The 19650-nt window shown below is 40.3% G+C and overlaps 2 protein-coding genes and 1 long non-coding RNA gene across 4 annotated transcripts; 1 reads left to right on the top strand and 2 right to left on the bottom strand.

Moving 5' to 3' along the window:
* Positions 1 to 26: 26 nt before the first annotated feature.
* LOC115818611 (uncharacterized) lies at positions 27 to 6505 on the bottom strand. Its single transcript, XR_004025544.1, has 3 exons — positions 6381 to 6505; positions 5448 to 5613; positions 27 to 603 (listed from the first exon to the last, which is right to left on the bottom strand). It is a non-coding gene; the product is annotated as an uncharacterized LOC115818611 (long non-coding RNA).
* Positions 6506 to 9066: 2561 nt separating this feature from the next.
* si:ch211-225p5.8 (sodium channel subunit beta-1) lies at positions 9067 to 13476 on the top strand. Its single transcript, XM_030781367.1, has 6 exons — positions 9067 to 9437; positions 9986 to 10155; positions 10492 to 10729; positions 10983 to 11142; positions 12261 to 12317; positions 12517 to 13476. Exons 1-5 carry the CDS (start codon positions 9380 to 9382, stop codon positions 12304 to 12306), a joined length of 672 nt encoding a protein of 223 aa, XP_030637227.1. The 5' UTR covers positions 9067 to 9379; the 3' UTR covers positions 12307 to 12317; positions 12517 to 13476.
* Positions 13477 to 13788: 312 nt separating this feature from the next.
* On the bottom strand, positions 13789 to 17867 carry etsrp (ETS1-related protein). Of its 2 annotated transcripts, none has more exons than XM_030781365.1 (8): positions 17781 to 17867; positions 17286 to 17367; positions 16122 to 16232; positions 15908 to 15982; positions 15575 to 15772; positions 15071 to 15313; positions 14819 to 14937; positions 13789 to 14621 (listed from the first exon to the last, which is right to left on the bottom strand). In XM_030781365.1, exons 2-8 carry the CDS (start codon positions 17365 to 17367, stop codon positions 14340 to 14342), a joined length of 1110 nt encoding a protein of 369 aa, XP_030637225.1. In that variant the 5' UTR covers positions 17781 to 17867; the 3' UTR covers positions 13789 to 14339. The 2 variants fall into 2 exon arrangements, with proteins under 2 accessions (XP_030637225.1, XP_030637226.1); XM_030781366.1 differs by having other exon boundaries at positions 16122 to 16199.
* Between the last annotated feature and the right edge of the window lie 1783 nt (positions 17868 to 19650).

Genomic DNA, 19650 nt, shown 5'->3' with positions numbered 1-19650 from the left:
GCTTACGTCCAAGCACGCTGCCACAGGCAGGTAACCTCCAATCAGGCCTTCTGACTGACAAAGTCAAACCAGAACTTCATCGTCTTTCATTCCTTGGCAGGAGATAACCACTGACGTTTAGCTTATTCTTCAAGTTTTGCGTGTAGCCCTTATAGGAAGTCCGCATCATTTCCTTGGCGTCCCAAAACAGAAGTTCTAGCGCGGGTGAGAAGATGCACCTCTCGTCACTACATGTGGCAGCGGAATATACTGCGCGCGAGAAGAATTGAAAACTTTTATGTACCGGTTGTTACAAATCACATAAAAGAGTTCAATTTTCTGTTGTTAGGCAACTTACAACAGGAACCGCAGGGAGGAGCCTTCACAGAATGTTCGAGAGTTCTACAATATTTCTCTTAATATTGCCTGGATCCTCCCTCAGGTCACCACCTAAACCACTCATTAGTGCCTGAGCCTCGTTTACATCCTCCTTTGTCCTGAGACACAACCACCGCTCAGTCGTCCTTCTTATCTCTGGTATGTTTCTCTCTCCCTCTCCCCTCTTCTCCTGGGCTCAAAAGTTTTGAAGTTTCACAATATGCCTCAGCATACCGAGAGGACCACCTGTATTGGTAAAGACAATTACCTGTGTGGGCCTGCAGCAGTGGGGATCCAAAACCACATTTTTACGCAATCCTTCTCAAAGCCACAGTTCACTACAAACACCCCTGCTTTGGACCATCACGTTTTATGTTTGCACCCATAGGTCTATTTACAGAGTTTATTTACAGAGTTTTTGATGTGCAACTTTGCTTACTTATGATTTCAAAAAGGAACATGTTTGAATAATAAAAAAAAAAGTAAAGTTTTGGATGTTATGCTGAATTACTGACTCATTTCTCAAACTAATCTGAACAGAACGTTTTAAACTTGGAAAGATTAACAGCGAATGTACGGCTAATGAAATAGGCTGCGTGTAATCAGCCCCGACAACACATTACTGAAGCTGTATTTGCATTATACTAGGGGGTTTGAAAGCTGATTCTTCTGCTCGGGGCATGAATATTTCAATCCAGCAGAAACTATTAGAATAAGTTCATAAAAAACAAAGGCTAAACTTTAAGCTTCTTGACAAACATTAATCCATGTGAACGGTGGCTTGGAAGTGACATAGGGATCGGACCGTCTTTGAAACCAGTTTTCATGACAAACAAAATCCCAGATAACCTCAGCAGCTCTGTGTCCTGCACTACGTCAGTAGCACTTTTATAACCACTTAACAGGAGCGTTTCACTAATCTTCTACTCAGCAATATCTCCAAAGTGTATGACTGCGTGACTAATTACATTTACCTCAGTGATCATCAGCTGTTCGTAAGAAGACTGTATATTCTCTTGTGCGCTCGTCAAAAGGGAGAGGAACGAGGGAGGAGCCCAGAGGGGCTGAGCTGACAGAGTGATTGGGGAGAGAAGATGGGTACGAGTGATTACGGTGATTACAGTTTGGCCTGACCGATCAACAGTCTGTTCTTCATTCGGTTTTTTTTTCCATGTCCCTTTAAATGCTCTCGGGTCTTATGACAGCGGTGTGAAGTTTTTTTAGACGCAGCCTTACAGAAGCATCTCCACAGATTACATTTGACACAGTGAATTAGTTCTGTAATCTACTGGGAGGATATGAAAATCTTTGATAATATTACAGAGCCGTCCCATCACAGTGAGGAGCCAGTTCATGTGCTTGCTTTTCACAACTACTTTTAATAATACTGTGATCCTGAAGACAAATAAAGTCAGTAAAATTGGGTTTTGTGATATTTCCTGATACTGTGTGCTGCAGCTTCTGGTAGAGATATTATCACAGATGCATGGGGTTACAGAGATGCTTTGTCATGAGAGACTGGTTCATGCTTGAGAGTCATTGGTCGTATTGACATACTGCAAACCCAATGTTAGGGCCTGTTATTAAGGGCTGACATTTACCTTAAAGTAGATCCAAGGTCGATCATTGTATTACAGTGTGTTGGCTATAACTGAAATTAGAGAAAAGATACTACAGTTCTAGGACTATGCAGTAATCACTTGGTTGATTGAAATGTTGAAGGATTGTACCAGCCTGTTGCCATTCACTACAACTTCCTCATAACAGGGTGCCATGGTTTACTTCATTCTTCCAAACATATATCCAAAGTTAGTACTACTCTCCGTTGACACACACAAACCATTGTCTCATGACGCTTACTTTACTGTAACTCTGAGGAACAATGTATTTTATCAACAATTTCGAATCAGAGTCAGTTGTCCATTTGTCATCCTCTTATTCATCGTAAAGACACATGCCCCTATACAATAACTTATGACTGCTCCTCTTCACTTCATTTCAGTAGCACCTGCTTCATTAAGAGCCACGTGTGTCCATTTCATGCTTCCTTCCCACAACTTTCACACTTTCTGGCCAGTAAAGTATGTATGAGCGCAAGCCATTGTGTGACTTTTTCTCTCACGTTGGAAACAACCCATACTGAGAACATGCAATTTCCAAGCATCTAACTGTAGCTTGTTGTTTCAAAAAAAGCATCACAGCCTAAGAAGCCCACAATCTTACCACAATTAGCCATCTGCATTAGACAGAGGGTGGTAATGTTTTAATGTAACAGTCCTCCTACAGCTTACTGCCTCAGACTCTTTCTGAAACATTACTGTGACTGACTGGAGCTTTCAGTGCAGTTCCTAACTGATATAAGGCCAGTCCTGTGATCCTGCAGTGAGATATACTATAAATACTTTTTCCAATGATCAAATCCCATGACACACAAGCAAATATTTGGCTGAGGTGAAAAAAAGTTATCTGTGAGTGTTAAAATTCCATTTATTTAAATGTATTTTCACTAAAAAAACATCATAGTGAAAACTACACCCAAGAGGCAAAATGCTACTGCAAAACATGTTAACACCAACAAGGGCATCATAATATCCCACATTCTGTTGGTACAAAAAAATGCACCCGTGAATATGTGGCACCAAAACAAGACATGAATTTCCATGTGAGTTTGCTTTGAACTCGAAGAAATCCAGTTTTTGCGTACATTTTGTGCTATTGGTTTGTGTGCAGATGAACACACTGCATTTGAAAATGCCACCTGCAGCCATTTAACAAAGTCAAGACAAAGGTCTACCGCTGTGTTTGAAAAGCTGTTTGAGCAAACTCAATCTCAGCGTAGTATTATTTGCACATTACGCTGTAGAGATATCCAAGCTCTGTCCTTTCTCACTTTACAGACTGCTCCCAAGTCAGCCTTTATTTCTTTCAAAACTTTGTTCGTGCTGTAAATACTTGAGGCTGCTGGGGCAAACTGCACTTCTTTAGCACAGAAACAAGTTGCGACTACTGAATCCCGAATAACTCTATCAAATAATACCACTGTACGGCTCGTCAGTCCCTTCAAAAAGTCATGGAGAGAAAATTACTAATCAAACGCACAGATCTGTTTGTTGAGCTAGGTGTAGTTTTTGTATTAAATTGGCCTGAGGAAACTAGATGTGAATATTTCCGTCGTCGTTCCGTGAGTAACTTGTAAACGCGAGATGGTTCAGAGAGCACAACCAGAGCTAGGCACACAGCTGCCTCGGTTTGCACGTCATTTGGTTAGCTCTCGATAACATGCACACAGCTGAGTTGCTGTCCGTATTAGTAACCACGATAACCATTCCTAGTGGGGTAAGTTTGCCATCAAGCTGTCAGTAAATTCTACCGCAACAAGCATACACACGTTATTTAAAACACTTAAAAATAAATAATTATCATACCTCCCATTTGACGAAGTCCCATTTCGATGATCCTGCTCTGCCTCATACATGAGACGAGCGACAGTACGAGGAGTGATAGTGAAATCCGCTTTTTCGTAGGAACACATCAGCATCTTTTTTTCAAAAGGCACTCTCTCTCACCTCCTCAACGTCGCCACTTTCCGAACTAAAGTTCGCCGCCTGAACTATTCTGGCCTCTTAGGAGAATGTGAACTGAACCCACACGATGCGCATACTTCTTTATCAGTTAAGAATTATAAATAGTTTATAACAATAAGAATGATTTATTAGAGGCACAATCCATTTTCAGTCTGGTAAATAACAAATTAGCTGGTAGGCTAGTAATGTTAGCTATTCGACAGATACCGGTGACAAAACGCTCTTCGCCTTAGCTTTACCCTGCTATCCTTCCCTGAGTTCAGCCTATCAAACATCGACGCCGCGATCGTGCTAATTTTTCTGATTTTGATTTTAAAAAGTGTAATCTGTTTCGTAAATCTCAAACAGAATTTGTCAGGATCTGCCTCCGATAAATTTAAATACCATATTTAGCGTAAAACATCGGCGATAGCGTCAGACTTCAGAACCTCCACTGAGTGATCATAACTTTACATAGGAGGGTAGAAGCACTCGTGCGATAAGTAAGAACACCCAGCAATTACTTCTCAAGTTATAAATTTAATCGGAGCAACTATGCAACTACAATACAGAAAAAAATACAAAGAGTATTTCAAAGTATTGGCAACAGAGGATAAAGCCGTCTCCGACTCAATTCACTAAGTAAGAACCCCCCTCCCGTAACAACTTTGTGGTATAGTCGGCACCAAGGCACGCAAAATAAAAAGTAACGGGTGCTTTTGACAAACATATGTATGGACGAGTCAACTGTGGGAATTCAGTTACATGGGCGGACCTTCGTTCGACAACAAATACTGGTCTATTCTTCTGAGTAAAGTGCTCTAAGCTGTATATTACAAAATAGACTGATGTTGTCACAGTACCCAGTACTACCACTTATCCAACAGTGGTCAAAGAAGCTGTTCGAGGAAGAAAATCACACTGCAGCAGTTCGGTGCAATAAGCCACAACGGTGGAGAATGCTCATCAGCCAATGAATTCTTACTTATTTAATTCTTAAATATTGACATTTCTTACAATGGGATCTGCTCCTGATGACACAGTCCAACATCTAACGTTCTTTAACGTTCTTCACTAGTCTGTTGCACAATTTCGGATATTTCAGGAGCGGATATGAGCAAAAAGGAAGGCAAAACAACAGTTTACAATTACAGGACATAAGTATTAGTCATGAGCGCCAGCTCCCTTCTTTCTGCTCTTTCAAATGATGTAATAAGCGGAGCCATGCCTTTTGTTCAAATTATGAGATCTATCTACTATAAGTAAACGTTCAGCCCTCTTTAACAAGTGGATTGACTTAGTGTGCCCTCTTGTGGACATTGATTGTGCGCAGTACAATCAAAACGACCAATAACTTAGTTTGGGTAAAGACGGCAAAAGAGCCGTCTCATACATTATGTATGTAAGAAACATTGTGGACATTACATATGCCTAATGCATTCACAAAGTCAGAATGTATTCAAAGAATATTTTCAAAGGTTTTATACGAAAATTAATGACTTTTTGTACGATAACGTTATTTCTCACCTTGAGGACCTTTGTCACTGCCTCTCATCATCATTCTCCCTCGATGTGTTTGTCCGAGTCAAAATGTCTGTTTTCGACCTAGGCTGGTTGAGGGCGCAGTTAGATACACGATATATTCACTTCCCGTTGGCTTGCGGCTAACCAAGGAGTAGGTCACCTTGCAATACTGGAGAGGGGAAACGATACGGAAAGCAAGAGGGGAATATACTATGAGACATTTTGTTGCAAATAGAGAACAAGCATCATTACTATGTAGCTACAACCATTAGATGCAACAAACGACTGTGATTTAATGATTAAAACGACTAAACTGATTAACATTAAAATATGCCATTTGTCCCGCTCAGTTTTTCAAAAGTTTGTGCAGCCAAATGTGTTATTTTTGTTTCACCACATATGAACCACATTTACTCGCGTCTGTTTTGCACGCATTGTCTACCTGAAATGTTTGGGTCCTTGGGTTCTTATATCAGGCGGCAAACTTGCACCGCGTAATAACTGTTCATAATTTACACAGTTCAGAAACAATACGTGATAATTCCACTAGATCTATCCACCAGTGGTCTTCATGAAACTGTAGCACATTAACAGATTCATTTGTATTAACTTGCACCATACCTACCAACCTGCACCTGCTGCATGCTTATGTACATATAATATACATAAGCTATGCGTAGTTTGGCATCGTTAATTTTCCCAGAACTACATAAATCAACACAACACAAGTTTAAGGTGTTTTGAGACCATTTTCTGTTGCTTTTTAGCACCTAAAATATTCTCCGATTCACTGGTACTCCATCTGCCACGAAGTAATGTTCCGCCAAGCAATGATATCAAGCAGGTGACATGTTCATTCATTAGTTTTAAAAACATGGCATGAAATTGCTTTTTAAAACCATGACACAGCATTCACACAGTCTCTAGATGATTTACCTTGCGTCTCTCATCTTTAAAATTTAACCAGTCGGCGACCTTCCTCACACCTGTTCCATATACCCAGTAGTAATACAATTTTATGCACTGTGTTTTCTCAGAGGGCTAAATTCCATGGAGTTGTGTTGCTGAACGCTTCCCGTCAGTGAGTGAGCATCTGGAAACCCGATCGAGACTAAAAATAAATGCTGGCGAGGAGGAGGCGTGTGTGTGTGTGTGTGTGTGTGTGAGAGAGAGAGAGAGAGAGAGAGAAGTTGTGGAGGGTGGTGTGCGTTGTGTTTTCTAATACCAGCCAATCTCGATGACCTTGGTCATGTATTAAGATTTGTATACCATGGTTTTTGTCCTAATTAGTTCGCATATATTTTTCTGTCATTACAGACAAAGCATCATTGAATGATAGAATGACGTTGTCAGTTATTAAAATATTATCATTACGGTTACGTATAACTACATATCACAACAGTAGTCAGGATCTTGATGTCGAGGGGGATAAGTGATTCTTGAACTTTAAACCAGTCCTCGTCAACAATGACGTTAGCGAAATTTGGAAAATCCTTGGGCTCAAGGCCTTTGTTCATGGATACTGGCCAACAGGGTATAGATTCTCTATCTGTCGAACTCAGCAAATCAAGCCTACATCATGGGTGTCTGTCAGTGAGTCCTGATTTAATGCTTTACACGCAGTTTTAAGTGGACCAACATGACACATAGTGAGAGCATCGTACACTTTCTTGATGACGGAGCAGTAAATTCAGATATCGGCAAATGAACCAATAAGCAACAGCCTCTACAGTGATGATATAATCTTGTCTTGTTGGTATTGAAGCTCTTGGGATTCTTTGTAACATGATGTCCTTCAGTCGACAAGTAATTTATCAGTCTAGTTTTCTAACGAAATAACCTTGTGCTCCTAAGTAAATGTAATGACATTGACTTAACACACGCATGCTGATAATAGATGTGACAGATAACAGAAGATCAAGGCGTAATGTCATTCTTTAAAAGGTGGCAATTTGTCTGTCCCTTGAACCTCACGTCCATTACCACACATAAACTGCATTGTTTACACGCTGCTGGAGGTTTAGCTACAGTAAATAACCGTAACATATTTGCATAATGACGCAATGCATAAGCCAACAGTAAGTAAAAAAAAAAAAAAAAAAAAAAAAAAAATCAGACTGATAAGATTGTATCTCATTCTCGGTAAGAACTTTGTAGTTCTGAAATTTCAGTTGAACTTAACTCAGTGAACTCTTGTTAGTGTTTCCTCAGTGGGACAAAAGTTAATTAAAATGACCAAGTTACATCAAATCAGAATACTCTTCACACTACGCAGCATAGCAGTATACTGTGACATGCACGACAGAATATTTTTTTTACATATATCTTAGCGCTGAGTGCAGAGGATCATAGGCCTACATGAACTCAGACACATGTTGTCTACTCTGTCTACATGTACTGTGTTTTGGACTAACATTCAGTGTTTCCTTAAGCAACTAGCTAGATAATACATTTTCCCAGAATGCTATGAAGGGCAAGTTATATTTTAGATCAGCATTATATCACACTGTAAGGGACTAACCACAAGGAAATGAACTCAGCTATGAGTTTGCATAAATATCGTCATCTCTGTGACTGTGTTACTGGGTGTCAGTACCCCCCTCCCCCCCCTACAGTAATACAACAGGCTCTTGCGAACAGCCTGCAATATACCATTTTCTAAAGTAAACTTGAGTCCCATTCCCGTATGACTCCGCACAAAGAGAATGTTTGAAAAGACTATATTGCATATTCGCAATAATTCCTTCTCCCTTTGCATTTTCAGATCTCCCAGGGAATCACTCATAACACACGTCTGTTCACAGGTTTAAATGCTTATTAGCGCGGACATCTCAGACAAATGACTTTTTTTATGTCCATCCTCTCAGCCAACCTTTTGCTGTTACCCCATCAAGTGGTCATACTTTGTATTGCACACATGCTGTACCTGTAAAGATTTATTCATAGTTACAATGCGTTGCATTGATTCCCGGTACCGGTCTCAGCAGTAAGTCTGAGATACACGGCGCACTAGAATAAATTAATCAAAAATTGGTGGATGGGACAATTCTGTTTACTTTCATAGTATCAAATAATCAACTTGTCCGCACAAGGTAACAACTTAACAACAACAACAACAACAACAACAACAGCAGCAGCAGCAGCAGCAACAACAACAACAACACCACAAAATCATCTTTCAGGACTTTAAGGGCTCCGTAATGGAGAGTACTGATGCAGATTACTAATTTAACTACACTTTTTTGACTGCAAAGGAGGTGTACAAAGTGTATGATATTGGCTGCAAAATAATCAGCTGCTTGTAAAGAAATGCGAATGCTAAACTGAATGGGGAAAATATTTGAGGCACAAAGGATAGTTTTATTTTTGTGACATTGATTTCTAAAGTCGCAGTCCGATTTAGAGACTCGAGCTTTAAAGGCTTGTTTTTCTGATAAAGGCCCTACAGCTGTGTACAGTTTTAAGGTAATATAAGTTCAGACACACTCTTCTCATTCCGAATTGGCAAAAACATCAGTTTCACAACACGCAGAATACAACGATCCCTGCGGGGGTATGAACCTTTCCCCCATCGTCCAATTCCGGACTGCTCATATTCCATCTTGGCTTGCTTTCTAAAGCGGTGTCACATCAAGACACAAGGATTCACACGGTCTAAATATAGCTTTCCGAAAGTCAGACAGATACTACACGAGACACACACTGTGTTTAATTGGTCTTCATTTTTGATGTCATCTAAAGGAACACAACGAGTTTAGTCAGAACATGTGATGAATTATTAAACTCCCGTTAAGTAAAAACTGATAGCAAAGAGAAAAGCGCAACTGCAAATGCGTGGACGAAGAAATGTGTTGTCGAAGTCAATAACCGCGGAGTAAAGCCAGCTGAGTAAAGCTGTTTTCGTCTTCACCTTACAGAAAATCAACGGCATTAAAATGAGTTCTTATTTTTGGTTGAGGTCATTTTGGGTTCTCATGATGTTCATGCATAACGGTAAGTAGGCTATTCAATTATCATGATATTTGTTCAACAGGAATGGTCCGCTTCACAGAATTTTGCCACTTAAATATGTTATGACGTTGCCGACAATGTTTTATTAAAAGCAACAATGGTCTTCACACTCTTAATATGCATATGAAAGTCTACTTTGTCGTAATGATCCGTTATTTGGATCATTACATGGTTTGTACTTGACGAAATATTTCAGTGGAAAACTTATACTGTGGGATTTTCGGATATGTTGTATTTGTGAACTCCACTTATTTTACTTCTGTTGTAAATCACTCACTTCTCTCTCTCTCTTTTTTTTTTGTAAAGTTCCCAGCACAGTACAAACCTTTATTACCAACTGTGGCTTCTCTCACTTGTTCTCTTCTCTCTCCTCTACTCTCCTCTCCTCTCCCCTAAACTCCTTCTTTTCATATTCATTCGATCTTATCATTCATCAGATTCTGCTATCATGCTCAGCATGATTTGTCTGTATCTCACTAATCCCCACTCCTTCTGAGAGCTGGGCATTTATTTTACATTGGTCCCCCTAGTGTCACAGTGCCAGGCAGGGTGTGCAGAAGTGGACTCCATGACAGAGGCAGTTGCTGGACAGAGCTCCATGCTGGGCTGCATCTCCTGCAAGAGGAGAGCGGAGGTGCCAGGTTCTGCCATTGTGGAGTGGCACTTCAAGCCCTTGGGATCTGGGGAGGACTTTGTCCATGTAAGCTCAAGGTGGTTTGAATATTACAACTACGCAAAAAAAAGAAGAAAAAAAAAAAGAAAATGAAAAAAAGACATCTGGGTTTTGCAGGTTTAGACAGAAAAGTGCAGACATGAAAACAATTAGCACAAATTGCGCGATATTAAAAAGCTGTTTCTGATCTGAAGTGAAGGAAAAGCTTCTTTCGTTAGCTGAAGATAAGCATCACTCAGTGTTTGGCCGGTTCTTAAAGTTCTTTCGGCAAACTGAAAGAACCAGAAATTAAAAGTGATAAAAGAAAGGTAAAACAGAATGGAGGTAACTTATCTCCCCTTTGCAATCGCTCTGTCTCTCTAGATATTCAGCTACCAGTACCCTGACTCCACCATTCACCATGAGGACTTTGAGGAACGATTGGAATGGTATGGGACTAAGGGGACGAGTGATGTGCAAATCGGTGCCGTCTTAATCCACAATGTCACGTTCAATGACACTGGGACATATCGATGCTCCTTCCTTCGCACTCTGTACCTCCCAGTGAAGGAAGAGTTTGTCAACATTACTAAGGAAGTGGAGCTCACTGTTGTATCAGAAGGTGAGGAGTCATATTATGACAGTCTGTTCTGCCATACACCAGTCACCATCTCCTGACAGAACAAAGACACTGTTTATATCTTAGTAATCACTAATCATTAATGACTTTACAAGTGTCTGATATCTGCTCGTTGGTTCTTTTTTTTATACCACCATTCCTTTATTCTTTCTTTTTGTGAGAAGAAATTTTGCTCTCTTTGGTATCTAGAATGAGTCCCCGAATCTCAAGTATCTCTGCGTTTTTTTAATCTCAGCTAATCGCGAGCTGACGGCAGTGATCTCAGAGATTATGATGTTCGTGCTCATCGTGGTGCTGCAGCTGTGGATGATCGGGGTGCTGATCTACTGCTACAAGAAGGTCTACGCTGAGAATGAGGCCAGAGAGGCCCGTAAAGCCATGCGGGCTGAACACGAGTGAGACTTTATTTCATTGGCCTTGACACTGTGCCTCTGTCGCATAGACAAAGCTGTTCAGTGAGAATTTCTCTCTCTTACCCTACTCTCACTTTAACTGTCAGATGCTTACAAAGTGTTCGATTTGTCTTCCTTTGTCGCAGATTCAAATCGCAAGTGTTCAAATATCTCCAATACGGCATCATTTTAACACTTAATTTTTAACACAGAGTTGGTGCATGTACAATGCCTCGGAGTTGAACTTCGGCTCTCTGTGACTTAAACTGATTATATCTCTTCTTGAGGTGCAGATATATGTCATGCTTTGCATTCAAACCCACAGCCAACAGCTTTCTGAGCCATTTCCTTTACCCACCACACCACTTTTTATCACCAGCTTAAAATAAGAACATCAAAATTAGTTGCAGATCTAGACCCACACGCAGTGTTGTTATATTTAAAAACTAAAAACTAACAAGTGACACCACTGACGATGTGCCTATGGTGCTTTCTTTAAATTTAGACTTGCAGAGTACCATACATCAGGAACAAACACCACAAACTACAAAGTGAATGTAGTTTATACATTTGCTATCTACGTTTTGAAAACGTGTAAATACGTTGTGTCATGTATCTCCTGTTGACCAAGAACAGGGCGGGAACCAAAACATGTTGCAGCTTTCAGCATTGTAATGAGCGTGTTGTAAAATGGCATTCTTTTACAAATAACTCAAACACTGTTGGTGTTTGTGATTATATGTAAAACAACTCTGAAATCAACTCCAGGAAATCATGCACATGAAATCAATACCTACTATAAATGTTTTTCATGGGCTTCGTGGTGGCTCAGTGGTTAGCGCTGTTGCCTCACAGCAAGAAGGCCCTAGGTTTTAATCCTGGCCGTCCCATGCCCTTTCTGTGTTGAGTTATGCATGTTCTCCTTGTGTTTGCATGGGAGATGCTTGCTAGGATTAGCACTCCTATCAGTGATCTTGACCAAGGCAGTAGCAAAAAGACCTGGGTTGGAAATGCAGAGGCTGCATCTCACTGCTCACTGTTCAGTGTGTGTGTGACAAATAAAGAGGTGCTATTTGGAATTCAGTTTTCTTATTTTGACTGCTCACCTTTTCTCTTTTTAGACATTTGGAATCGAAGGATCCCTGCGATGGTGTACATATGGAGTGACTGAATTTTGGGTTAGTGCCTAATTTTCTTCTTTGTTAGATTTATTGGTACACTACGACGGTGAAGGTGACCCCAGGTAAGGTGTAATTGATTCAGGTGTTTCTTACATTTTATCAGTAATGATTGTCTTTGTGAACAATCCTTAAAGGGTTTCACTTACTGAAATATCTCATATATAGTTCTAATTTATAATTTCCTTTTGTCCTCTAGGCGCTAGTCTTCATATCTATGGTGAAAAAAAAAAAGCCGACTCACTCTTCTCTCTAAGTGCTCATCAGAAGATTGAACAGTGAAGGGTAGTGGAAACTGTGCTGGGCTTTAACTGTGCCAGGGTTGGCAGCATGCCCGCTGGTAGGCCGTGGGAGAGCATGTGTAAGCTATACCAGAACTTCTGTAGGGTGCCTTGGAATCATTTGACAGTCTGCGTGCGGCTGTAGAGTGTCTGTGTATTTTTAGTATGTACACAGAGATGGAATACTATGTTTGGTTTTTGCTGTGGCTTAGACACAGGTTAGAGAAACTAACTGACAAACCCATGACGATATTGCACAGTAATTCGTAGAAAGCGGCCGATAAAAGTAATTCCTTCTCCTAAATGCGTGACATGTTTATATCTCTAGCTGTTACTGTAAGATTTCAGCATCAGTGCTTGCTTTGGCTTCATGGGTTATGTACTGTTCCTCGATGTCTTATTTATGTCTTGCTTCTGTTATTAACAGTCATGGAAAGATTTTTAATGGGCCATAGCTTAATTACATTCAAAGACAATACACAAAGTGAATATCTGGATAACAGGAAGGCAGGTTTCACGCACATCTTAATAATGAACTCTTTTTCCTACATCAAAGCAATAATTTCATGTCTTCAGATTAAATAGATGTGAACTCCTTCTATACACAGTCAGGAGGACTATCAGAAATTTCTCCTGATTGCTGATAAGTGTTTCTTTGCCTGAGATCGACCTTTCTCAAATCACTTAAACTAAAAACAATTTTTTGTTGTTGTTTTTTTTTTTTTCAAAATCATTTGCTTTGCTTGGGTTATTCTTTGTTCAAGCTTTGTTCAAGACTTAATTTCACAAAATAAAGTGTGCATATCTGAGGTTTGCGTTTATACGAATCTGGAACTCTTTTGACAACTCATTATATCACTCTGTCTCTCTGGAATTTTGGACACACTGATTTGTTCTGCTGCAATTCACTGAGTTCAGTGGTTACTGTGTAAGTGTCCTGTAGGCCTTTGTGAAATCTGTCATGGGTTTGGGCCAGACAGGTCTCTATGTGCACTGGCCTCTAAATTGCAAACATGAGATGAATTGAGAGTCCTCTCTTCTCTGGCTTGTTCCATGCCATACAACTGACATTTGTGTACTCCTTTTTAATAAAACTTAAATTCCATATGATCCTGATAATCATATCCCGGGTTTTGTCAAACTGTCCTGTGCAATAAGTATAACAATGAAAGACCCATTTCATAAATGTATCCATCTATGTACAATTTATTTACAAAAAAAAAAGAAACATCATTCCATTTGCTAATACATTTGAAATATCAGTATCAAAAGAGGTAGCCGAGGTGTACATCATTAATTAGCCCAACCTGAATTTCAGCACCTGAATAATGTTTTGTAGTGTTGATGGATTGTCTTGTAGTTTTTATATACATGACTGATAGTCAGTGCTTTTCAAAACGCTCATGATAAGCAGTTTACATTTCCTGATTTTGATTTTCCTGACGGGGAAAACCGATTTTGCGCCTCAAAACAAACTTAACGTAGCATACATCACCCACTGATCCTTCTTCAGATTAAAAAGGGAGCTGCTTACAAATGAAAAACAAAGTCACATTTAAATCATAACAGTGACGCTCAGACGTGATTAGCTCAATTTAAAGTCACTCGAAAGTCTGTATTCTTTAGGGGTAGGTATCTGTGGCAGCTTGAAGGGGAAGAAATGAGATGAATGAACAAAATGTGGAAAGGAAGAAGTGCCAGCTGCCCTTTGATGCCTTGTGCTCTCATAAAAGAGGCTCTTCTAATGGGCCCAGGTCTCTGGTATCTCCTCTGGTTTCGTGACGGCCACTGCTGACGGCTGGGGCGATGAGCTGGGACAGGAGGGGGAGATATTCAGGCTGGCCAAGACTTCCCGCGCCGTTTTTCCCAGCATGCCTTGCACGTCGCAGACGAAACGGTAGACGTAGCGTTTTCCTGCCGTTTTGTGGATGATGTTTTTGTGGTAGTAGTAACGTAAGCCCCGGCTCAGCTTCTCGTAGTTCATTTTGGGTTTGTTTTTGCACTGTCCCCATCTTTTGGCCACCTGTCGAAAGGCAAAGGAGAGAGTGAGAGACTGAAAGATTAAAGTTGAATTGTTTGAGTACATGCACATAATTTGGAAATGAATACAGCATGGTTAAGAGGCATCTAGTCACCTCTAATATCAGATAATGTTGCCATGGGAGGGAGAAAGGAAGTGAAAGGTGAAGTAGGGAGCAGATTTTTGGGAAACAGCCTCACCTCTGCTGGATCAGACATCTTGAACTCCCAGCCATCTCCTGTCCAGCTGATGAAGGTGTGACAGGCAGAGTCCAGAAGAAGCTCAAGCAAGAACTGCCACAACTGAATAGGTCCGGATCCTGAGGGGGAGGCAAGGAGAGATTAACATTCATTCATACATAACACATTTAAATATGACACCTGAGACATTTAGGCACCGTGATGAGCATGTGAGAGACAATAACATGACCGGAACGACGGTAAGAACTCTACCTGGATAAGCGGACATGCCGGTCACTTCTCCATCTCTCTCAGATCTCTGAGAGGGTGCGCTTCTTCTTTTGGCCACGCGAGGGCAGTATTGCTCAGAAGATTTTGAGACGGAGGGTGAGGTACATGATGGGGGTTGGCCCAGCAGGGGGCTGCAGTAAGTAGGTGAGGAGTAGTCTGACCAGTAGGTGGAGGGCCTGCCTTGAGCCTCAGTCTCATATAAGACATAGGGTCTCTCAGCATCACCTGGGTAAGACAGACAGAGGCAGTGTTACTTTAAACCAATTAGTTTCCAGGGAGACATACAAAAGATGATTTATTTGGAATAAACAGACAATGTTTACAGGCACCATACTCTCATTAAGACTAATTCATTTTGAAAGTAAAGATGAATCCAAAGTCTCACTGTTACACTGATATAATGTAAAGTTTAAGTATTGCTCCAATAGGGGCAGCCCATACCAGGCCATTAGAGCTCTCAGTCTCTCTTCCATTATTTACACATACCCAGATGGTCTAGACTGACTGTTCCAGATGTGCTTCTGTGATCAGACAGTTTTCTTGGGTGGTACTGGCTGGCAGAGTCCATGCCTACACTGAACTGTCCAGCCTGGGCAGGGGTGCACAGGGGAACAAGATTCTGATACGTCTGGGTAGACTCCTGAAATCCCACCGGAGTCCGCTCTGAGGTCATCACCTCTGGAGCTTTGGACAAACAACATCAATGTTATAATTAGCATGTTGAAATATGTCCATCATCACAAGCAGTTAAAGAACATGTTTCTATGATGTCAATCAACACAAAGCTAATGAATAATTTTGCAAAAGCACGATACTCACCACTGCTATAAGATACCCAAGAGTTAAACTCTTGGTATGCATCCAAATTAAACAAGCCACTGTCACTTGGGTTACCTGCCAGAAAGGTAAACAAAATGGGGTATTGATTTAGAACGAACAAATTCAACAATAAGACATTTCACTGAAGATAATTCACTGCTCTACCGAGCAATGATATAAAGATATAAAGTTGTACAGTGATTGGATGAAATACCTTTAGAACTGTGTTGACTGTCCTTTGGAGGTTCTCCATAGCTTTCTGTGTACTGCTGCTGGCTAGATCCTTTGCTGTCTAACAAAAAGGAGAGGTCTTCACCACTGAAGTCTGAGGATACATTATCAGAAAAACAACACAAAGACAATGAATGATGGAGGAAAGTCACTGACATAAAGAATGATACATGCTAAGGCGAAAGCGTTAAAAACTGAAAAAAAAAGACACAAAAAGCAACAGGATTCAAAGCTTAGAAATCTCAATTTCACATCTGTACTCAACTACATGATGAAGTAGCTAACTATAGCCCACAGAGTGTTGGATGAACACAATACTGTTTCTCTGCTGCTTTCTTTTGGGTTGTGATCACACTATGCCATTCTTAGTGTAAGGCCTGTTCTGTTTCTCCCTGGGTCTATATTTCAGTTTCACTCAGCTTGATCATTCAGCAATCTCCGGCCGCCAGTTGTTCCTTTTCGAACAGAGCTGGAAACGGGGAGGAAACGCGGGCAATGGGACTGTGACAGAGTGACGATGAAGGGCGGAGGATAGGGGACGCTAAATCTGTTTGAGGAGGAAGTCTGGAGGAAAGGATTAGGAAAAAAGGGTGGGAGTGAAAAAAAAAAACGGGTGTATCTTTAACCTGACCACCCCTCGTTTCTGCATCTCGGCTTCAGACACATTCCTCAATCTCTGTGCGCGTACACCCCCCCCCCCCCCCCCCCCCAGCACCCCCTTTTTCCTGATGAGGTTTTGGGTTATTGCGAGCAAACAAGTCAAGTCAAAAAGTCAAGGTCCGTTTTTTTTTTTTTTTTTGGTGACTGACAGGGGTGTTGCTGTTCTGGCTCAGGAGCTGAAGGACATAGGAAATGTTTTGCTCAGAAGCGTCCGGAAAAAAAGACAAGAATCACAGAAAAATGTTCAAAATATGGGGGGGAAAAAAATCTTGTCTGTTGATAGTGAGACACAAATGGCCATTATAAGAATGACTACTATCTTAACCTATTCCTGAAGTCTAACTGTAATTATTAGTAGTTAGTAGTGGCTGTAACAGTGCTGTTAGTGGTAATTGGTAGTAGTGGTGGAAATAGACCATGATTAGATAGTTGAGATGAGCCAGGGAATTTGAGTGGAAAATATCACAGGATCAGACAGTGTTATTACCATATGAACTGAAGTCAAAACCAGCAGGGACCTCCTGTGTTCTGAAGTCCTCCATGAAATATCCAGCGTGGTACATTTCCATCTGTGACAATATGAATTCAATCAATCAGCAAAGAAATACTTATCCAAGGAACAATCTGTGCTCTCTCAAAAATGATATTTTCATTTTCTCTAATGATATTCTCTCTTACTTACATCACAAATATAAAAAAAAATAAAAGCAATGCCAATAAAGATGGAGCTTCTGTAACACTGATGGTTTAGAGTAGTTTAGAGTGGTTTAGAGTATATCTGGAGGGAATTTTAACAGGCACTAATGTTTTACATCAGACCAGACTACTCATTAATTTAACAACATCTGTGATGTGAAAGGGAATGTCTGTGATTATACAGGTCATCTGAAAATTTGACTGCATTTTAAAATATAACTATCTGCATTCCCCTTTCAACAAATAACATGTACACTCGTTTTAAAATAAATAAAAAGGGCAGTACCTTAATGTTTTAGGTTTCCAAGTTATTCCAGTGTTTTTTTTTCAGGAAGGATAGGTTGCCTCGGCCTGCACTGCTGCTATAGAGCTGTGTTGACTGATGGTGCCTTCACTCGAGTTCCCTATAAAGAGGGGAATAAGGAGGGGCGTGTTCCGCACATCTGGGAAGGAATGCATTTTGCTTCGTGACTGCGGTCTCCTTCACAGGTCGTGACGTCACACAGGAGTCACGAGCACAGATTTAGTCAATCCATTCATTCATATAGCCACACCAAAAACTATCAATGGGGTCAGGCGTCCGTTCACATCACAACGTATGAAGCGCATGAACAATTGCCTATGAGTCTGTAGTTATGGTAAATATTTGTATCGTATTATGATGCGCCCACCCAATCCGGCTCTAACTTACACCACAGCACGACCGGGCCACCAGAGTTTTCTTTTCCAGCTCATTAATTTTAAGGCTAAGTCAGTAAATCGTGACAAGTTGTCAGTAACAGAACTCTCAAATAATTTGGAAGAATGGGTTAATGCTGACAATACCGTGGATGAGATTGGGCATATATTTTAACTGAGCCGTGGTCATCATTAAAACTGTTTTTCGAATATACTTTTTTTTTTTCCTTTTACTTTTTTTGCTTTTGTGAGACGGGGTGAAACAAAAATGATCAATCAAAATATTTCTTACGATTTGATTGATCCTAAATTAATTATAGTACATTTTGTGACTTCCAGTCAAATTAGAAACATTTCCACAGCAAAACCAGTAACACTCCACCAAATAAAGCAAGTATTAGATTATTAGTTATTACGAAATTGTAAGTCTAACTTTCTCTGAACCAAGTAATGTCTTAATATCAGACAAGCCACCCAAGGTTGCCCTGGAAATTTGTTCAAGATATTATGAACGTGTATTTCCCGGTGTTCAGTATGTCAATATAACAGTAAGGATAGCACAACGAAACTATTTTAACATAATTTAGATTTAGAGTAGTCACAGTTTAGACTACAGATATTCTCTCAACAATTCAAAGAATGTGAGGACCTAAAAACAAAACTTTTCAGGGCGAACGGGGAGGGAAGATCAGTCAGAATATGCAAGTGCGTCTTTAATGAGGTTTGTTCGTATCTTTAAAAGCAATTCATGAGAACAATGGCCTGTAAAATCCCTTGCAGAAGAGGCCTGAAATCACGGCGTGAGTGGCTTGAGCAGATAAGACCAACCCAAGGGCCCTGTATAAACAAACACTTCTGACCATTTTCCTCCAGCGCACATAAAAAAATACATCTGGAAAAGTGAGTTGCTGAATTGTATACGACGTTGGAAGACTCGAGTCGTGATTGAAACCCCTGGCCGCAGTTCGACACAACCAGAATCAAGTTACACAAGAACCCCCACCCGCTGAATTATCAAATTAGTTTTCACTTAAAGAACTTCGCTATGACTGCACAGTTTTGCTGGCATTACAAGTCCTTTCACATAAGGGAATGAGATAGGCTGAACTGGAAAGTATTGTAAAAACAGACCAATATTACTAACTGACGGACATATGGAAAGGAACTCTTTTTTGGTCAGGTGCTATTAAATTATCTGTTTTCATTTTGGATCCATTTTATACTTGTCTTTCTTTTTAGTCATCCTAAAGAGCATTGATAACATACAGATTTGAAATATACCCTTCCTACGGAACTTAAGACGTCTGAAATCGATCCGGCATGTATTGTTAAAACTTCAAGAGCAAAATAAAAAAAAAAAACAACAAGACGAACAAAACAAAGCATGCATATATATGCATATATGTGATATTCAGTAGTACACATTCTGGTGTCTTTGACAGATTATTAACAGATTAATAGAATATTATGCAGTAGAC

Source organism: Chanos chanos, chromosome 8 (assembly GCF_902362185.1).
Source record: "Chanos chanos chromosome 8, fChaCha1.1, whole genome shotgun sequence".
Taxonomy (NCBI): Eukaryota; Metazoa; Chordata; class Actinopteri; order Gonorynchiformes; family Chanidae; genus Chanos; species Chanos chanos.
This window is presented reverse-complemented; position numbering and strand designations above follow the sequence as displayed.